The 20,686-nt window shown below is 42.6% G+C and overlaps 1 protein-coding gene across 4 annotated transcripts in view; it reads left to right on the top strand.

Moving 5' to 3' along the window:
* The window catches only part of UBR3 (ubiquitin protein ligase E3 component n-recognin 3), a 217,063-nt gene that overhangs the window by 16,990 nt on the left and 179,387 nt on the right, over positions 1 to 20,686 (top strand). For 3 of the 4 annotated variants that reach the window (XM_030580246.1, XM_030580245.1, XM_030580242.1), the window contains exons 2-5: positions 13,687 to 13,844; positions 17,045 to 17,203; positions 19,157 to 19,300; positions 19,949 to 19,995. In XM_030580246.1, the coding sequence (XP_030436106.1) occupies positions 13,687 to 13,844; positions 17,045 to 17,203; positions 19,157 to 19,300; positions 19,949 to 19,995 (508 nt within the window). The remainder of the gene's footprint in view (positions 1 to 13,686; positions 13,845 to 17,044; positions 17,204 to 19,156; positions 19,301 to 19,948; positions 19,996 to 20,686) is intronic. The other variant, XM_030580243.1, reaches the window with a different exon arrangement.

Here is a 20,686-nt window from a genome sequence, read left to right as displayed (position 1 = left end):
GCGCGTGGAGGCATGGTCACCTGGAAAGATTCACTGATTGCACTCCACACCTGGCTGAGCAAACAGGAAGGGGATTTTTAAAATTCCCGGGGCATTTAAAGGATGGGTCACCTGAGGCCAGGGCAGTAGAGTTCGAACCGGTGAGCAGAGTGGCTGAACAGGCATTCTGAGATACCTCCAAATACCTCTGGAGGCCAATAACAGCGCTTTTGGTGGCCACACTGGCAGAGCAACGCTGCATCACCAGTGCTGCAATCGTTATTCCCCAGGCAGAGGTGGAGTACAAGCAGCGTGTAGCCAGGGAGATACAGCGCTGTATGTGCCTTGCAAGTGTGGACGGTGAGTAAGTTGCAGCGCTGTAAATCCACCACCAGCGCTGCAACTCTCCAGTGTAACCAAGGCCTTAGCAGGTCTGACGTAGGCTCAGACCCTGCAATTTTGTTCCCCCGGGGAAATGACAGTTGTAAGCAGTGACCAATAATACTTTGCTTGAAGAAAGCTATTTGATTAGAACAAAAGCATCTTAAAACAATAAAATGTGCTACATGCAAGTATCTTACCAGGTGCTTAACCATCTTTCATTTGGGGATCCTAGTAGGACTAGCTCTAGATTCTTACTCAGAGCTTCTGTGTCCACTTGTGACCTTGTCAGAGCTCACTGATGGTCCTTGGTGATTCTCCCCCTCCCTCCCGTATTTTGTAGACCTCAAGAGACTTTTTAATTCTTTATAGCCCTCTAGCTTCCCACTCTGTCAAAACAGCGGTGTCACTTCAGCCTAGGGCCTGGAAAGATGCTGCTGTTTTTCAAGTGTGTGCTTATCTGGGAAACCATTGTGTTGCCTTCCTGTAAAGATCCTACTGAATTTGTGCATTATAGGTGTTATAATAAACATTGTTACCTCTAGTATATAGTAACTTCCTGTTGGAATTAATAATATTTGAAATTATTAATATTGGAAACCACCAAACATAAGTTTAATAATGTGTTCCTTTATTAAATCCAAGGGCCAAATTGTATTTATACAATTGCTTTAAACATGTCTAGCATCCTAAAAATAAGCACTCACTACATCCAATACAGTAACAAAACATTTATTAGCATTTGATCAAGATACAAGCTAAACCCAGGATACTTAGACCTATATTGATCAGCTCCAACATGGTCAGGAAGGTAATAGCAATGAACCCTTTAAGAGTTTACTTTTTATACCTTTTAACAAACAAATGATAACATTGCCAATTACTTGAGTTATAAACCAGTTGAGACAGTATGCTCTTATTTCAGGTCTTAATCCAGATAAGATTTACAACCTCTTTTTTTCCCAGTCTTTCCTCTCCTACTTCTTGCTGACCAAGAGTTTTTTCCATTGCACCTGGATTCAAATAAGCTTTAGTGCTAGCATGTAAGTTGAGAAAGGCCATGTTGGCTCATTTTAAGACAGATTCTCTTTGCTTTATTTAAAACCATCTGCAGTCACTACTATCAGTCAGAGTTCTTCTTTTTGTAAACTTCCCCTTTATTTCATTAGTTATTCTTTGAACCAGACATCCTCCCTACTTCATTTCATCTGGCCTTATAACTCATAATTTTCAAGGCCATTCCTTGCAACACGTATAGATAGTAAAAGCTTTTTTATCAGGCATGTTGGGGGGAATAGAGGGGTACCGGTAAGTGACAAATTAAAATTAACTAAGAGGGAGGGAGTGTGGGTGCGGGAGGGGGTGCAGAGCTGGGGACTGGGGTACGGGAGGGGGTGCCAGATCCGGCTGGCACTCAGCTTGGGTGGCTCCTTGCAAGTGGCAACATGTCCCTGCTGCTCCTAGGTGGAGGTGTGGCAGACAGCTCTGCGTGCTGTTCCCATCTGCCCCAAGCACTGGCTCCGCATTCCTGAATAGCAGAAATGAAACTTATCATATATGTCAGTTTCATCCCCCTGCTTTTTGAGAGAGCCATGAACAACAGCACAGGTACAGGAGTAGGCATTCTCCAGTCTCAGAAGTCAACATTGCATTGATTCACAGCTGAGGACTAGAAACTTAACTGTTTTAAAAATGACAGGTTAAATTCTGCAGAAATTGATGGATTATTCTACTCCCTTCTCTAGAGAGGACTTGCTATTTGCTACCAGTGATTGGTCAAAGGGCACTATTCAGGCCCATACAAAGCACAGTTAGCATACTATCCTAATTTGCCAATATAGCATCTTCCACTTCTGACGTAAAAAGATGTATCTAGTGCTGAAGAAATGAGTAGTTGTCATAATGTTAAACAGTGAACTGTGAAACATACAAAGACATTTTGAATAGCTATACAGAGAATGCTTTAGACTAAAGAAAATGGGAAATTCAGTTTACAAGAACTCTCAGGAAGTATTGCAGCAGTTAAGAAATGAAGAAAACTTATGAATTTATTACTTATGTAGGGAAGACGTTCATGAAAAACCAAATTATGTTGTGTAGAAGCTTTTTGAAATTAAATGCTTAAGAGAATTTCATAGTTGGTGCAATATACAAACTCCGTTTTTAAGCTAGTACTTAGTTCTTATTTGCAACTTATCATGCTATTCAATACAGAAAGTTCTTTGATTAGTTTCCAGTGTATCTTCTTGCTAACAGCGCAATAAACAGGATGGAATTTTGTTATTTACATGGCTTATTTTTTTCATTAAAAGGAAGTCAATTTAAAACATCACACTATTTTACTTTGTTATACGCAACACCTAACATTACTAAAACTAAGATAAAATAAATGTTTACTCTGTTTTTCTGTTTCATTTACTCTGTGCTCTTGGATAGTGCAAATTCAGTTTAAGTAGTTGGTTTCCCCCACTTGTTTATATGGGTCTTTTACTCAGAACATATGAATAATCATTATTTGTTTAGATTCTGGTAGTGCTCAAAGGCTGTAAACAGGAACAGGGCCCATTGTGCTAGGTGTTGTACAACACACTGGAAAACATGGTGCTGTTCCTGGCAGGTTTATGATATAATTTGAAACAAGTGTGTGTGACAAACAGTAGGAGGGGAGGGGAAGATGAAGGTAGAATAATAACTAGCCTACTTAACTGCATGATCATATGTCTGGTTCTGTGGAATGAAGTTGAAACTGGAGACAGTGCAGGCTTTGGTGTTAGGAGGGCTGCAGTGATAAGAATGTCCAGGACTTGTGAAGGTGTGCCCTGGCTAGAATGACCAGATGTCCCGATTTTATAGGGACAGTCCCGATGTTTGGGTCTTTTTCTTATATAGGCTCCTATTACTCCCACCCCCTGTCCTGGTTTTTCACATTTGCTGTCTGATCACCCTAGCCCTGGCTGTGGCTGCAGCTCCTGCTGTGTGTACTGGGGAGTTTTAAGACTTGTCCCTAGCAGACTAATAGACAAGTTGGCTTACAAGGCTTCATGATGGACCTGTGCTCCCATGGTCCCCCTGTGGTGGGGAGAGGCTGGACAGGCCCTGCACTTGCCCTAGCTCCTTGCTCTATATGTTTTTGTTGCTCTGGCAGTTAGGGGAGCTGGAGTCTTTGAAGCTCCTCCACCAATTGTCCAGAAGAGAATGCAGAGGGAACTGCCTGATTGCAGTGGGGGTAGTGAGGGGATTTGTTGGAACTTTAATGTGATTTGTAAAACTACAGCGGTTGTGGAGACTCCGGCAGGTGTCCTGCCTGAAATTGCTTTAGACACTTTATTTATTTATTTAGAAGTTGACAAGGGAATTTCAAAGACAGAAAAGGCAGGGTAATGTGAAAGGTTGTGAAATCAAATGATCAAGTCAAGAAATCCTACAGTTAAGGTTTCTGATGAAATGTTAACGTTATCATGTTGATGCTACATAGTATCTCTTATTCCTATTTTATTTTTTAAAGATGAACTTTCATATACCATTTGTTATTGTATACCATAAACTATATGTGCAACATGGCAGAGGGAATTGTGGGGAAAAGTCTTGATATATTGTGATTATAAATCTGAGAAAACGTAACTAAGGTTGTAGTGACATTTCCATGGTAAACCTCTGTTTTCATTAATTATCACTTTCTCAAAAATTCTTTCAGCAGAAGCATTACATGCTTGGTCTTAGCTCAAAGATGTTTCTGAAAAAGGTATTCTTTTTCAAGTGTTTGCTCATGTGCATTGCAATAGGTGTGCGCTCGCACCGCATGCACAATTGCTAGAAAGCTTTTTCCCAGCGGTACCCATCAGGTCGGCGGTGGAGACCCCCTGGAGGGGTGCCTTTTTGTCAGTGTATATATGTCCCTGCCGACCCACCGCCTGCTCAGTTCCTTCTTACCGGAATACTCCGACAGAGGGGAGGCAGGTGGGATTTGGAATGGACATGAGCAACACATCTCGAAGAACAACAGTTATGAGAGGTAAGTAACTGTTTTTTCTTCAAGTGATTGCTCATGTGTATTCCAGTAGGTGACTTCCAAGCCGTTACCCGGGGGGAGGGGGAGGAGTTCACCTGATTGCTGAGTGCAGGACTGCCCCACCAAAAACAGCATCATCCCTCGCCTGCTGGGTGATGGCGTAGTGTGAAGTGAAGTTGTGGACTGAAGATTGTGTTGCCACCTTGTAGATATCCTGGTAGGGACCTGCACCAGGAATGCTACAGATGCCGCCTGCACTCTGGTGGAGGGGCTGGAACTTTAGCCAGGTCATAGCAAGTCCTGATATAGGACGTGATCCATGACGAGATGTGATGTGATTGGGAGCCCCCTCTTTCTTTCTGCGATAGCAATAAAGATCTGTGGTGATTTACAAAATGGCTTCATGCATTCAATGTAAAATGCCAAGACACGTCTAATGTCCAAGGAATGGCTTTCTCTGAGGTGCCGGGGTGTGTAGCCCCAGGGACTTCAGAGTCGCCCATGAGTCCTTCAGGCTGTGCAGGTGCGTGTCCGTATTTTGAGCAAACAGGTCCTTGCAGTCAAAGGGGAGGTCCTGTGTGGTGTTCCGGACCCCCGGTGAAATACCCGAAACCTGGAGCCACGCACTGCGCCTCATTGCAATGGCGGTGGCCTTGATTCAAGGCGCAGAGTTCGCCACATCCAGTCTGAAGGGTGTGTGCAAAGAATACAAAAATGAACCTCAACAAGTTACTGGTGAAGGGAATAGGTTCAGGGAAGGACAACAGTATTTCCCTTTGTCTTTGGGTTTGTAACTCAAAAAAACAAACCACCCCCCATTCTCAATTAAATATCTTCAGTTAAATGGGATTTGCACAGCTCTGACTAATGAAATGGCTCTTTCTAACATACTCACATTCACAAATATGATTATCAGAGAATTTATACTAGTAAAACATTCACAAAGGAAAAATCATGCAGCATAAGACATATAAAAAGTAATACATTTTCCTATCTAAAAAGACATTATTTGTGGTACTAGAGTGTTTGTAGTAATAGAAACTAGACCTGGATATGACCTATTAGTTATCTAGTCTCTCAGTCTTCTAGTACAGAATTTTACTTTTCAGTGTGTTTTCTGTTGCCTCACTGTGGTAGAAGATGCCTACAAGTAAAGGTAAAATATATATTTCGATATATCGTTTACCTTAGAGGCTGCTACTTCTCTAGTGCCTTGTTACAACCTTGAGATGACTAGCTGTAGTATTCTTGTCAGCTCCAAACATTGGAACTCTTGGACTAGTGGCAGTGTTCTCAGTGGAAGGTCCAGTATCTGGAATATGCTCCCGTTCCTAGTGTGTCAGATACAGTTTTGATCGTCTTCAGGGTGTTTTGAAATGTGTGACTGTTTAGTCAGGCATTTGCTTAACTGATGCTCCAGCCATGGGGCTCTTACAGTAATATGGCAGAATTGATTATGAAATAGCCTATTCTTCTGTTTTCCCAGTTAATCTGTTGTACATATAACCCATTGATGAGTATTATAGGTCCACCTCTGTGTTAAGTAGAAGAAGATATGAATAGTTACAGAGCCATGGGTCTAGCTGTAGCAGCTCGTGCTTTTAGTCTTTAGGTTTCTGGTTCAATTTACAGGGTGTTGGCCAAGATACACATTTAAAAAAAAAAAAAGAATAATCCCATGACAGTTAGGAGAGCTGTAAATAGAAAATAGGACCGATATTTCAGGATTTGAAGTACCAGATGGTGGTAGAACAAGCTTTCTGGAACATGGGTAAAAGAAATGTCTGGCAGTCAGCACTATAAACCCAAAGGCTTCTTTACCTTGTTTTATTTTGAAACCAGGCTCATTTGTTTAATTTACTTTCTAGATTATCTTGGTTTAGATTCAGTCTTGGTCCTGATTTTTAATAATGACAATGGACTGGACTAGATGTAACTAAGGACTACTCCTCTCTGGAGCAAGGACCTATTGTGATCTTCAGTGTCTGATGATTTCCTGCGGTTATTTAAGATGTTGATATATAAAGCAGAGTATCAAACACCTGGACTGGGGCTGGATCCACCCTGCTTTTTATGTTTATATGCCTATCTGGCATATTTAGACTGCAGAATCTAAGCTTTCTTTTGATAAAAGGGCAAGTCTGTGGCCCTCAGGAGTGCAAAGATAACCTTAAAAAAAAGAATTCAGTGTAAACTGGTGTGGTGTGGTCTTAGGGCTTGTATACACTTAAAAGGCTGCAGTAGTGCAGTTGCCCTGATGCAGCTGCACCACCATAATGCTTCAGTGAAGACCCTAGGTTCTCAAACTGGGGGTCATGATCCCTCAGGGGATCATTGAGGTTATTATGAGGGGATTGCAAGCTGTCAGCCTCCACCCCAAACCTCGTTTCACCTCCAGCATTTATAATAGTGTTAAATATAAAAAAATATGTTTTTAATTTATAAGGGGATCACACTCAGATCCCTTCGCTGTGTGGAAGGCATAACCAATACAAAATTTTCAGAACCCCTGGTGAAGACGCTTCCTATGCTGACAGGAGGGCATAGGTAATCCACCTTCCCGAGAGGCATTAGCTATGTCGATGGGGGGAGTCCTCCTGTTGACATAGTGCTGTCTATACTGGGAGATAGATCAATACAACTGCGTCGCTCAGGGGTGTGGATTTCTGAACAATGTAGTTAAACTGACGTAAGTTGCTCGTGTAGACCAAGCCTCACTGAATCTACAGACAGCTTGAAACAATGGCTCTGAGAAGTGTGATCTCCCCCACCCCCATTATTCTCTTTGGAGTGGCAACTCTAAAGACTAATGGTTACACTCTAAATGTCAGCATTAGCTGTTTAATTGCTCATCACTTCAGCAGATGGGATGAAGTAAGGGGTAGGAGTAAAACTCAGGAGGTGGAAATTGAGGAAGGAAGTGTGGAGGGGGAAAGGGATAGATACAAAGACAGAGAAGTGGGAGAGAAACTGAAGAAAGGAAGAGAGACAAAGGGCAGCATATTTTACCATTAATGCTGAGTGTGACAATAACATAGTTTAGTTACTACTTAATGGCTATATTTTACTCCTGATCATTGTTCAAAGCTCTCATTGACATTGTGGATTAATGCTGTAGTTATGTTTCTGAAAATGCGACTTTAAGCGAAATGATGTTAAGTGAATCCAATTCCCCATAAGAATTAATGTGTAAATGGGGGGGTTAGGTTCCAGGGAAATTTTTTTTCACCAGACAAAACACTATGTATTACATAGATATACACACAGCATACATTTTAAACAAACAGTTTAATACTATTCACAGCTATGATGATTGTGAAGCTTGGTTGAGGTGGTGAAGTTAGAGGGTGGAAGAGGGATGAATGTCTCGCTGCTAAATGATGAACTAGCACTCGGCTGAGCCCTCAAGGGTTAACACATTGTTAATGTAGCCTCTCACACAAGGCAGCACGAACACGAGGGAGGGGAGACAGCATAGCAGACAGAGACAGACGCACACCTTGTGTGTATGGGAGAGAGAGAGAGCTGCACACTGCCTCTTTAAGTAACCTGACTCACTCTGTCTTTTTAAGAGGATCAGAAAGTTGAGACAGCAGCTGCTGCCCCAAGTGCTCTCTGTCTCTCTCTGTCAGTGTGCCCTTCCTGCTCTGTATGGAGAAGGAGTAAGTGGGGTGCAGGAGCAGGGGGAGAGGGGGACACCCTGACATTAGCGCCCCCCACCCCTGTCTGCACAGCAAGAAGTCATCTCTGGAGCAGCACGTGGCAGTGGGGGGAGGGACAGCTGAACTGCCAATTGATATCCTGCTGAGCGGCTGCAGCACAGGGAATTTAGGGGAGCAGGGAGCTGATGGGGGGCGGCTGGTCCAACCTGGTTCCAAGCCTCCACCAGGTAGCTGCAACGGGCTACTCTTCTTACAAGCAGTGGAGAAAGCAGGCAGCTGCCAAAGACGTTAAAAGGGAGCATTGCACAACTTTAAACAAACATGTTCCCTAATTGATCAGCAACGTAACAATGTTAACTGGGACGACTTTAAGTGAGGAGTTACTGCATGTTTTATTCCCAGTCCATGATCCACAGATACGGAATGTGTCTCTTTTTCTACAGAATGATTTTGGCACACATGCTGCAAGTCTTGTGACCTGGTTATCTGGGAAATAATCCATGTCTGGATCTCCTTCTGTTTAAGTAGGAGGGAACTGCTGAGATGTTCTTTTAAAAATTGTTTTAAGAAGGGTCCTTCAGTGTTTATGGAATTTGCTTTCCTTCTTGATCTTGCAGAGCCTATATTTTAAAAAAAGAAAAAAACCTTTCAAATTTGCTACAAATCGCATTATTTTGGGGACATTTAGGGCGGAGGCATGCCTCATATCCTTTAGCTCCAGGTAGAACAGTTGTGGGGTAATTTCGATGGGCCTGATTCATGAGTGAATCTCGCATTTGGAAAGGCTTCCTAGGAGCAGAGCTATTTCTGGAGAAGGGAAGGAAGTAGCAGCAGCATAGGGTGGGTTGAAGGTTGTGCTCTACATGCATATTTGCAGGCTTTTAGTTACAAGGATCTTCAGAACACCAGCGTGAGAGGCTTACCTATAAAAATAGATTTGAGGAACATAAAAATTAAAAATGTACAGCAGACTGATTAAAGTGATAAGGATACAAAATATACATTATTCTAAAATAATAAACTTATGATTGCAGGTGTGCCTTTAAATCTTACATGTTTTTTCATTGACCTTGGAAAAACCTCATATAAAAAGATTGTGTAGTTGAGATAAAAGAGAAACTGAATATCTTGACATTGTAAGTGAGGTATTGATCCTCTAACCTAAAGGTTACTAGGAGTTCATTTTCTGCCAGTGTGGCTCTCCATCTGTAGGCAGCAATACACATGACTACAGAGTGCACCTGTTCCTAAATTCCTTTTCACTGGCTTTGTATTTAACTAACCCACAGACATGAGAGGAGAGACACATCACCTGGTTTGTCTTCCTCCTCTGAGGGCACTTTTGTTCCCAGGGATGAACAAGCAATAGTTGTAGCCCTCTAAATCAACAGATTAACCTCAACTATAGTTGCACTTAAGCAACTCATTATTTGTTCAATAAAAGAGAAAATAAATGAGTAATAGTATAATGAGAGAAAACTTACTCTTGTGAAGATGAAGCTATTGGAAGCTGGGCTGCTGTGAGCTGTGAAATATTTGAATATTGTCTTACTGCACAGTTAATCCTTGGACTTGACAGCCTCTCTTTTTTGGCCTAAAAGTCTGATATCCGCTTCCTTAGAACTGATTTTTCTTTTTGTAAGCCCCTTCCTGTATTACTTTGTTTCACTATAAGACACTAATTGGTTCTTCTGAGCCTCTCCTTCTTGAAGAATCTTCTTATAGAAAACATAGAGTTTCTTCCTAAAGTGGAGGTATAGCCAATTTAATGAGAGTGTGACTATAGAATATAATTTGCATATTCAGACACCACCATTTGTCAGTGATACATCAATACATGATGATGATAAACATGAGTAGCTGTTTATTGCTAAGTGACATTGTCAAATCACATTTACTATTTTTAAACCATGTACGTTTAGACTCCTCCTTCCAGGGTTTTGGCCTTTTCTTTTCTTTTTTTTCTGGTCTGGATAAACATCCCAGATGTGTGATTTGAAGACCCTTGGTAACAGTAACCTGGCAGAATGCGAGTGGGCCTGATTCAGTGCCCATTGAGATCAGTGGGAGTTTTTCCATTGACTTCAGTGGACATTGGATTATATCTATGGTCTAAGGAGTCCTCCAGGTCTGCGGTGCTGTCATCTGCAGGGCTTCCCAACAAGGACCAGAGGAATGGCTTTTATTAAGCAATATGCATAGTTAAGTTGATGCAGGATCAGCCTATTATTCTTTTGTAGATACCTCTGAATTGCTACACAGTCAAAGATAGAGCATGGTGTGAATCCTTACACTCACACAAGTTGTTCTGCTGATGTCAGCAAGCCTGCTTCTGTGATTAAGGGCATGGTTACGCTTGCAGATATAGAGCGCTGTGAGTTAAACCCTCCTTCAGAGAGCACAGTACAGAAAGTGCTGCAGTCTGTCCACACTGACAGCTGCAAACGCACTGGCGTGGCCACATTTGCGGCACTGGCAGCGGCATTGGGAGCAGGGCATTATGGGCAGCTATCCTAGAGAGCACCTCTTCCGATTCTGGCGCTGTGGCTTGTGGGAAGGGGGCATTGAGTGCGGGGCATTCTGGGTCTTGTCCCAATGCCCCGTGATTAATCGTTTCACATCTCAGCATTCTCTTAGCTTCCGTCCACATTTGGTGCCATCTTTCAAAGTTTTTTGTACTGTGCTCTCTGGTTTCCTTTTCGGTCTGTGGGAATGCAGCCCGAACTGCTGAGGAGTATGCTGATGAGGCTCGCCAGCGTGTCATATTTGGCAGTTGAGTTATTCCTTATGATCCAAAGTGACAGTGAGAGCTCCAACAATGATATCAACTCGAGTAATGCATACGACACAAGATTGCTTGTGGCATTCACAAACATGCTCACCACCGTGGAACGCTGCTTTTGGGCTCGGGAAACAAGCACTGAGTGATGCGATCACATTGTCATGCAAGTCTGGGATGACGAGCAGTGGCTGCAAAACTTTCGGATGAGAAAAGCCACTTTCACTCCGTGGCGCAAGGACCCAAGATTGAGAGCTGCCGTGACGGTGGAGAAGCGGGTAGCTATGACAATCTGGAAGCTGGCAACTCCAAACAGCTACTGATCGGTTGCTAACCAGTTTGGAGTGGGAAAGTCGGCCATTGGAATCGTGTTGATGCAAGTTTGCAGGGCCATTAATCGCATCCTGCTCAGAAGAACCGCGACTCTGGGTAACATGCATGACATTGTGGATGGCTTTCCACAAATGGTTTTCCCTAACTGTGGAGGTGTGATAGATTGAACGCATATTCCAATTCTGTCACCAGCCTACCTAGCCTCCAGATACCTTAATTGGAAGGGGTATTTCTCGATGGTTTTCCAGGCGCTTGTGGATCACCATGGGCGCTTCATTGACATTAATGCAGGCTGGCCCGGAAAGGTGCATGACGCATGCGTCTTTCGGAACACTGACCTATTCAGGAAGCTGCAAGCCAGGACTTTTTTCACAGACCAGAAGATCCTGTAGGGGAAGACGAAATGCCTGTTATGATCCTTGGAGACTCCGCTTTTCCTTTAATGCTGTGGCTTGTGAAACCCTACACAGGGACCCTTGACAGCAAGGAGCCATTCAACAACAGGCTGAGCCGGTGCAGAATGCCTACGGAGTGTGCTTTTGGCCATTTAAAGGGCCGTTGGCACTCTCTGTATAGGAAGCTGGATTTGGCCGATGACAGCATCCTGCGGTTATATCTGTGCGTGTTGCACCCTCCATAACATTTGTGAAGGGAAGGGTGAAAGATTCACTCAGGCATGGAACTTGGAGGTTCAACACCTGGAGGCTGAATTTGAACAGCCAGAGAGCAGGGCTGTTAGAGGGGCTAGCCCGGGGTTGCAAGGATTAGGGATGCCTTGAGGGAGCAATTTGAGGCTGAAAGCCACCAGTAATGTCTGGTACCCTGCACGGGAGTGAAGTGCGGTGGTTCCAATGTTAGTGCATCCCAGTCATGACCCCTTTCTATCGTGTCCCTTGATATCTGCCCGAAGGTATAGTAATTCCTTTGGCTGGAGCGCAGCTGGAACTGGATAGCTTCCTCCCCCAAACACTGATGAGGTCCGGCACCTCACTGTTGCTCCTTACTGGGGCTCACCTTGTACGTGGAGGCATGGTCACCTGGAAAGATTCGCTGAGAGCACTCTACACCTGGCTGAGCAAACAGGAAGGGATTTTTCAAAATTCTCAGAATTTAAAGGGCAAGTCTGATGGTTGGTCACCTGAGGGCAGGACAGTAGAGTTCAAAGTGATGACCGGAGTGGCTAGCACAGACATTGTGGGACACTTCTGGAGACTGATCAGAGCGCACTATAGGACCAGGGTGTCCACGCTGGCACTGCGGTGCTCCAGCGGGGGCTCAGCCAACGTTATTCCATTCGCTGAGGTGGTGTACCTCAGAATCAGAGCACTCTACGTGCCTTGCCATTGTGGATGGGGAGTGAGCTAATGCACCCCGGGGCTCCTTTATTGCGCTGTAACTCGCAAGTGTAGCCAAGGCCTAAGGGTCTGAAGGATTAGCCCCTCTCTTTGACTGTGTAGTGATTCAGATATTTCACAGAAGGATTTAAGCGGAGATTTGTAGTCCCCCCCCCAAGTTAAATTAAAAATTGATAGGGGGAGGAGATATTTTAGGATTATTCCCCCCCAAACTAAGCCTGCAAATTCATGAACTAAAAATAACATCAAGACTCAGAGTGTGATCTTGTGCTGTGCCCCTCAGACAGCAAGAGGCCAGGTGGAAAGGTGGGGTATGGTGGCTTTTGGCCACTTTTGTGTCTCCTTAATTATGGGGTGCTCTGGGACTCCTGGTGCAACTTAAACAGCCCTGGCTGCCTAAGTTATGTGAGTCCCATAAGCCTCATGGCTGCCTCTATAGTTCCTGTGCCAGGGGAATCCTCCCATGGCTGGACCCAGTGTTTGTGGGGTTCCTGTACATCAGTCCTGTGCATGTTGGAGTGGGGTGACAATCTCCCCCTCGTATTTTACACACACTGAACAAAACATACAAACTTGTAATATCCAGATTTAGCAAAGAGAATAAAATATCGAATTGTTCTCAGTTGAAAAGACTCCGAAAGTTGGTAGGTCCCACATTTGATTTTAAGATTTTTCTTAACTATCTATGATCATAACTATTTTCCCCTTTCAAAACAAATGTTTTAATGCTTTCGAAGAGGTGCTTGCTTCAGCTCAGTGCTTATCAATATCCATACAGCAAACCAGTACAGATTCACTGGAGGAAAACATTTTAACTTCTGTTTTGGATGGCTGGCATAAACACATTTTAATTATGAGACATACCATGATCATATTCTCTTCCCAGTTCTTTGGAAGATGCTCATAATGTGTGTTCTGATTAACGTCTGAAAAAATATCTCAACTTTATTTTATGATTTTACTGGGGATATGGCAGGGAGAATTTGAACTCAATTATATCTTCATTGTAACTAACTTTTTTACTGAATACCTATTCCATGATACCATCTTTTATGCACATAAGTGTGGAACTCAATAAGGGGAATTGGTTCAGGGTTTGTTTATTTTTGTTGTTTTTGTTTTTCAGATACCTGTATCTGAACTGTATTGGTACTTGGCTAACTATTTTTTTTCCTGTTTGTCTTATAGGTTTTGTAAGCGCCACCGGATGAAATCAAGTTCAAATGTTCCCTGTGTCCCAAAAGACTTGTTGATGATGTCAGAACTAGTTCTGCCACAATTCATCTTTAGTCTTATCCAGTACTTAAGAGAAGGATATAATGAACCTGGTATGTTTGAATTTGCATGTGAATAGCCTGGTTTATGTTGCTGTCTCTTGATTATGATTCTTTGTGAAGCTACTAACTTTAGTCTGTGCTGAACCTAGGGAATCCTTTCCTAACCATATGTTGAAAGGATCAGAGCCCTGGCTGTTGTTTTGTTTGGGTTTTTTTTTGCAATGGGCCAGTACTTGCTGACCTCAATTTAATTTTAGTCACTGCCAAAAAACTTTATAAGTGTGGAGTTACGTTTGCCTTGCATTGGCTTGTGCCCTTCCTGTAAACAGAGGATATTGTGTATTTCAGAGCACTTTGAAAGTTGAAAGCAGCTCATTTTGTGTTAGGCTGTATCTCCTTAATCTGACAGAATTATGCTAAATTTACACTATAAAGTCTATTCTAATCCTTGTTGTGGCATATCAGATTTCATAACAGGCTCCCTGTGTGCACGGGTGAGAGAGATATGGCAATTTCCTGCAATATCCTTGAAGAATCTTATTGAATTAAGTTGAAGTATGTTTGGAGTCCATTGTATTCAATGCAGAGTTTATGTATTATTGTGGGCAGAATTGTATGTAACCTCTTTGTGGGGCTCGGGGAGTATTATGAACTTCAAAGGACTGTAACTGAACTGTAATTGAAGGACTAGACAAGAATGGACTTTTGGGACAGTGTCGTGTAGTTTTCCTGAGGAATCTCTAGGGGAAAGTGAATGCAAATATCCCACTCTGTGCAAAAAATCAAACCTTTTGAAGCTACATCCCAAAGAGAGGACCACTGTCTGCAGATTATTGTTGGGGTTTCCCCAAGACCTCTTCTACTCCGAACTCATCACTGGAGTTTCTTTGTTGGCATACAATCAAACTACACTTGAGTTGATCAGTTTCAAGCATAAGGGTGAGTGCAGGGCATACCCCATATAGGTAGTTGCACAGCAGACCTCTTCCTTTATATACATTTACACATTGCACTGCATTTACTATACACTGCATTACATGTTTTGCTATTGGCTTGGTTACTTTGTAGCAGCATGCTCTGTCTATGCACTTTCCATGTATTACTTACTCTTGACCTCATCTTTATGTTCCCAACTTCTCTTGTCCATTGTAAATGTCTTCCTGGGTATCTCCCTTGTCTTAGCTAGTACAGACATTCTGTTTCTAACCTGCTGATTCATTTACCTTCCTAATCTTCTCTCTCAAGACATGAGGCCTCACCCATGTCGAATTACTCATGTCAAGCCAGGCCTACAATTACCTGTTCCTGGAATTTGAAGATCAAAGGCCCAAGCTGTATAAAGGAAAGACAACTATTTATCGTGTTTCTTGTTCTGAGTTAAGGCAGTTATGAACTTGTAACCACATAAAAACCCCTTTTTAGGCTCTGAAGGACTAACTCCTACCAAAACTCTTGTTAAAATGTGAGGGACAGGGTAATTTCCAGTAAGCTTACTGGCATACAGATTATTTTATTATTTTTTTAAAAAAATTCTGTAATGCTTTCATTTTAAATTGGCTTGCTTATAAAGATCTATGTGTTTTTTGAGTGCTGGGAATTAGTTATTCATAGTCTTCAGAGAGAAAGCAGAGTGCAGATGCAGCCTGGAAAACTCCCAGGCCATGTCTACATCTAAAATTTTGCAGCGCTGGTTGTTACAGCTGTATTAGTACAGCTGTATAGGGCCAGCGCTGCAGAGTGGCCACACTTACAGCAACCAGCGCTGCAAGTGGTGTTAGATGTGGCCACACTGCAGCGCTGTTGGGCGGCTTCAAGGGGGGTTCGGGGAACGCGAGAGCAAACCGGGAAAGGAGACCAGCTTCGCCGCGGTTTGCTCTCGCGTTCCCCGAACCCCCCTGCAAACCGCAGGGAAGGAGACCTGCTTGCTCGGGGGTTCGGGGAACGAGAGAGCAAACCGGGAAAGGAGACCAGCTTCGCTGCGGTTTGCTCTCGCGTTCCCCGAACCACCCTGCAAACCGCAGGGAAGGAGACCTGCTTGCTCGGGGGTTCGGGGAACGAGAGAGCAAGCCGGGGAAGGAGACCAGCTTCGCCGCGGTTTGCTCTCGCGTTCCCGGAACCACCCAGCAAACCTCAGGGAAGGAGACCTGCTTGCTCGGGGTTCCGGGAACGCGAGAGCAAGCCGGGGAAGGAGACCAGCTTGATTACCAGAGGCTTCCTAAGGTATGCTGGGATACCTGCTTATTCCACGGAGGTCAAGAAAAGCGCTGGTAAGTGTCTATACTTGATTACCAGCGCTGGATCACCAGCGCTGGATCCTCTACACCCGAGACAAAACGGGAGTACGGCCAGCGCTGCAAACAGGGAGTTGCAGCGCTGGTGGTGCCCTGCAGATGTGTACACCTCCTAAGTTGCAGCGCTGTAACTCCCTCACCAGCGCTGCAACTTTCTGATGTAGACAAGCCCCCAGTCAGGAGAGAGAGAGAGAGAGAGAAAGATGCGGCCCACTTCCCACAAGAGGTGACTCCTGATTAGCTGGGAACCTAAAGTTGGTGCCCTTGGTGCACCATGGAGGTGCAATACAGGTGCAGTTGCCCTGAACTATGATGTGGATTTTAGAGCATTTTGAAAAATTCTCTTTTTAACAGAAAGCTCTGAATCAGTCTTAACCATCCTCCATAACACTAATTTTTTAAAACTGTAATTAAGGTCTCTAGTAATGCTTATGCACAAGGGGACAAAATTAAGGTTTCACAAGGAATTGTAATATTCTTTTAACATAGCTTTTTGTATGTAATTTACTATTTTCTTAAAACAAATTGGAAAATAGAAATTTCATCTTGTGGAGTGATATTGACATACACATGATTCATGCGGTTATATTTCAGTCAAACATGATTTTCTGTTGTATAGAGATCTTATTTCTTTGAAAGTAATACACTGACAACACTGGCTATGACCATTCATTTTGCTCTGTAAGTTCACTATGTATTTGTATTATTGCCTTTGCATCATAGTACTAACATATAGTGTCCCTGTTGTTTCAGTCCTGGATCTCTCTTGATCATAAATCCAATTGTCTAATTTGTATGTTTCTCAAATGGGGATAATTCTTAAGAGAGACTAGACTGTCTATATAAATACATTTTATTGGTGGTCTAACTAGTGTTTTAATCTATTGAAATGTTTAGTATAATCCTTTGTTGAAGCAATACAAATAAAATGAAACAATTTTCTTTCTCCGCCTTAAACTTCTTTTACTGGGTTTCCAGCTCTTGATCTGCCATCAGAAAAAGACCTTCACAGAATCCTTCAGATGTTGGAGCCTCATGTTTCCTTTCTAGAAGACTTGACCAAAATGGGAGGAGCAATGCGATCAGTTCTTACCCAGGTTTTGACAAACCAACAGTTTTACAAAGATCTGAGCTCTGGTGAGTTCATGCGTATTCCTGTTAATAAATGTTTAAATTATTAGGAATTTAAGTTGAAGCCATTTTTATTCATTATCAGCCCAGTATACTGTATTCTTTTGTTCTGATGTCTCCAAAAAGATCAGAAAAATAATTATAAGAATAATTATAAACTAACATCTGAGTTGATTGCTATTTTTAGGGCTTGAGAAGCCAATGGGAATTTTGCTGATGTAAGAACTGTGGAGTAGGGTCTTTTGTGGCACAAATATTTTTAAAAGGACATATAATTTCAGTAAACATTTTTATAATTGGTCTAAGATCAAGAACAGAGCTGACTTAAAACTAACATTTAATTACCATAAAAACATATGATCATAAATGCCTCATATTTTATTTTAGGACCTGCTCTCAGAAAGAATACCTGTTGCTGCCTGAGGCTGTGGGGGTTCTGTTCAGAGTAAAAATAGCCTGATACATAAGCCACCTATTTTCTTTCTCTGATGCTCCCCCCTCCCATCCAGCCCAAAATGTTACGCAGTCACTGGTTAGGGATACCTGATGAAAATGAACTCCCTGCTTTCTGTAGCTCGCTGTGTTCATTTCTGAGTCTTTCCAACCTACTTCTACATGACTGTAAAGCAGATAGGAGTTACTCTGGTGTTGTTAGTGTAATTATCTTGAGGAGTTGTGGGTTAAAGGAGGGCTGAACTTTTGGACAGCAGTGTTCTATCTGAAAGAGAAATACTTATGAATGCTGCTGAAAAGTACTTTGCCCTGCTCTCCTCTCTCCCATATTCACTTTTTCTTGCTTTGAAGGAAAAGTCTTTTGGGAGCCAAGCATGATCTCTTTTGAATGAAAGAAGTTTAATAATTTTTACTCTGCAGGGGAAAAGCTCACCCTGCATCACAGAGTAGCAGGCTTTGTATGCATGTTGTGCTTAGGTGGAAGAGCCTGTTTTGTTTGTTTGTTTGTTTTTTGTTTTTTTTCCCCCTTGCGGGGAGGGAGAAGGATTGTGTGGAATAAGGAAGTATGCCTGCAGGAATAGGGAACATACCTCTATGAGTGGAGACCTAGCCTCCATGGAGGCAGAACATAGCAAGGCCTGAGGCGTTTTTGTGGTCCACTTGCTGCATAGGATAATTCTGGCTGCAGGGAGCAGGTGGACAGCTAAAAAGGATGTTGTCATCTCTGTGGCATTTGCCTTTTCATTGTTTAATAGCTTGCTTAAAAACCTAAACACACAATTATTTCCTCATAAATTTTTTTTCGTAGAGAAATACTGATTTTTTTAGCTGTTTGTCTTTGAAGATTTTAATCCAATGTGTGCAATTTATTTACTTCTTTGTGAACCAGCAACTTGGATCTGAGTGGAAGTGTCTAGCTCTGGGAATAATCTTGGTTTACTGCTGCTGCAGTGGTCTCAACTCAACTTTTTTTAATTTTGAGATCCAAAAATAAAGTGGCTGTTTTTTCCTGTTTGATGCTCCTAGAACATTATCTGCCAAAATTTAGACAATTTAAAATGAGTTTTATATATTAGGCCTAATTCACTTCAGAATCCTTTTATTTCCACCAACTTTCTGTCTCCCCCTACCCGAGCTGAAGATGGCTGAAGTATTATGGTAGGTAGCAATCTTGCTTCAATGGAAAGGATGGGTGCCTTGATTAGAAGAAAAATACTTCGTGATTTGGAAAAAATAAAGAATCAGAAAAATCTACTGTATTTTGGATTTAAATTCATCCGCTGGCAAACTGACTTTGTATTTGTTTAGGGTTAAGTTTGTAGACTTGCATCTCTAAGTCTTTTGTTCATATATTTTTTAAATATTGTGGACCGCTTTTTAAATTTTTTAGTCTTGTAAAATAAATGCTTTTGGAACGAATCTCATTAAGTGAGGCCTCTTGTGTTAGCAAATTAGCTGAATACTTGTTTGTCTTTGCTTTAATGTTGTTTTAAATATATATTCAAGGTGTTGGAGAAAATGCATGTGCAAAGAAAAGTCATGAAAAGTACCTCATAGCTTTGAAGGGCTCTGGACTGGCATTTCCTGAGGATAAACTTGCATGTGGTATGCAGGAGCAAGCATCTGGGACTAGCACTTTAGCAATTCAAGGTTTGTGTAGAAAAACATCTTGGGGGGGAGAAATCTTGCTTTTAAAAAAAAACTACTCTTGTGTCCTAAACAGTATTTGAAGTGCTTCATGGAATTAAACTATTTGTAGGGATCACTTCACATACTGCCAAAATGCAGGACCTATTGTAACTGCACCAACAAAACTAAACGTAGTATTTCAGGGATGTGAATAATAATCCTTATCCAATCAGAGAATTAGTGGAATTCGAGTAGGCAAGATGTAATTACTCATATTGGAATTTAGGGGTTGTAACTGGGTTAAATCCTTATTATTGCAATAGTGCCCTGGATTTTTGATGGCCAGAAGTGATCAGGAACTCAGTTTGTCTCTTATGAAAGAATGTTTTCCACCAGCACGGTGCACTGAAGCACTATGGTGGGATCTAATTCTGAATCACAAGTATCACTTCTTCAAGTACCCTGAATATCCCTTGAAGATCTCCCCTCCAAGTACTGCCAAGCCCAGTACTGCTTATCTTGTGAGAGCTAATGAGATCAGTATGAGGCAATGTGGCTATAGCTGAGATTATGTTTTGTTTTTCTTTATGGGTCATTGAATCTCATAAAATGTGTCAATACAAGAATTGTGAAGGAAATCTTTATTTTATTTTATGTTTATTTCAAAAGGTTTAGCAGGTGCTACAACATCAGGACAAGGAGAGTCTTCAGATGAGGTGAGATTTTTTTTTCAAGGAAATCAAATAGAAATGTAACAATGTATAAACAGAGAGAATACTTTAGTCCAAATCCTGCAAATCTTTAATACTTGGTGTATGTCTGTCTAGTTCAGTGGAGAGAACATCTGTTAGTAGGGATCTACAGGACCAGATCCTTATGCCCTTGCTCCACTAAAGAACTTAAAAAATCTCGTTGCTAATACTGCTTCAGCTGAACTGGTGTAAGCAACATAGATATGTGGGTCACAGTTCAGGGCAACTGTGACCCGTATTCTTCCCTCGTGGTCCAACAAGGGCATCCATTCTAGGCTCCTAGGTCCTCAGCCATCATGGTTAGTGACTAAGGCAACTTTTTAGTCAGATGCGTTTTTAGTAAAAGTCATGGACAGGTCACAGTCAGTAAACAAAAATTCACAGCCTGTGATCTGTCCATGACTTTTACTATATACCCCTTGGGGGGGAGGTGGGAGCTGGGGGGGAGGGGGCTGGGGAAGGGCGGTCCGGGTACTTGTGGGGTGGATGGGTGGGCAGCAGAGCGCAGCCCAGGAACCCCGCTGCTGGTGGGGGCTGGGGGTTGGTGGGGCCAGCAGGCTCCCTACCTGGCCCTGTGCCTCACCCCCCACCCCCCCCCCGTAAGAGCAGCAGAGTTTGGATGTGGTAGGGGCAAGAGGTTGGGAGGGAGCACGGG

The sequence above is a fragment of the Gopherus evgoodei genome, chromosome 11 (assembly GCF_007399415.2).
Source record: "Gopherus evgoodei ecotype Sinaloan lineage chromosome 11, rGopEvg1_v1.p, whole genome shotgun sequence".
In the NCBI taxonomy this organism is placed as follows: Eukaryota; Metazoa; Chordata; order Testudines; family Testudinidae; genus Gopherus; species Gopherus evgoodei.
This window is presented reverse-complemented; position numbering and strand designations above follow the sequence as displayed.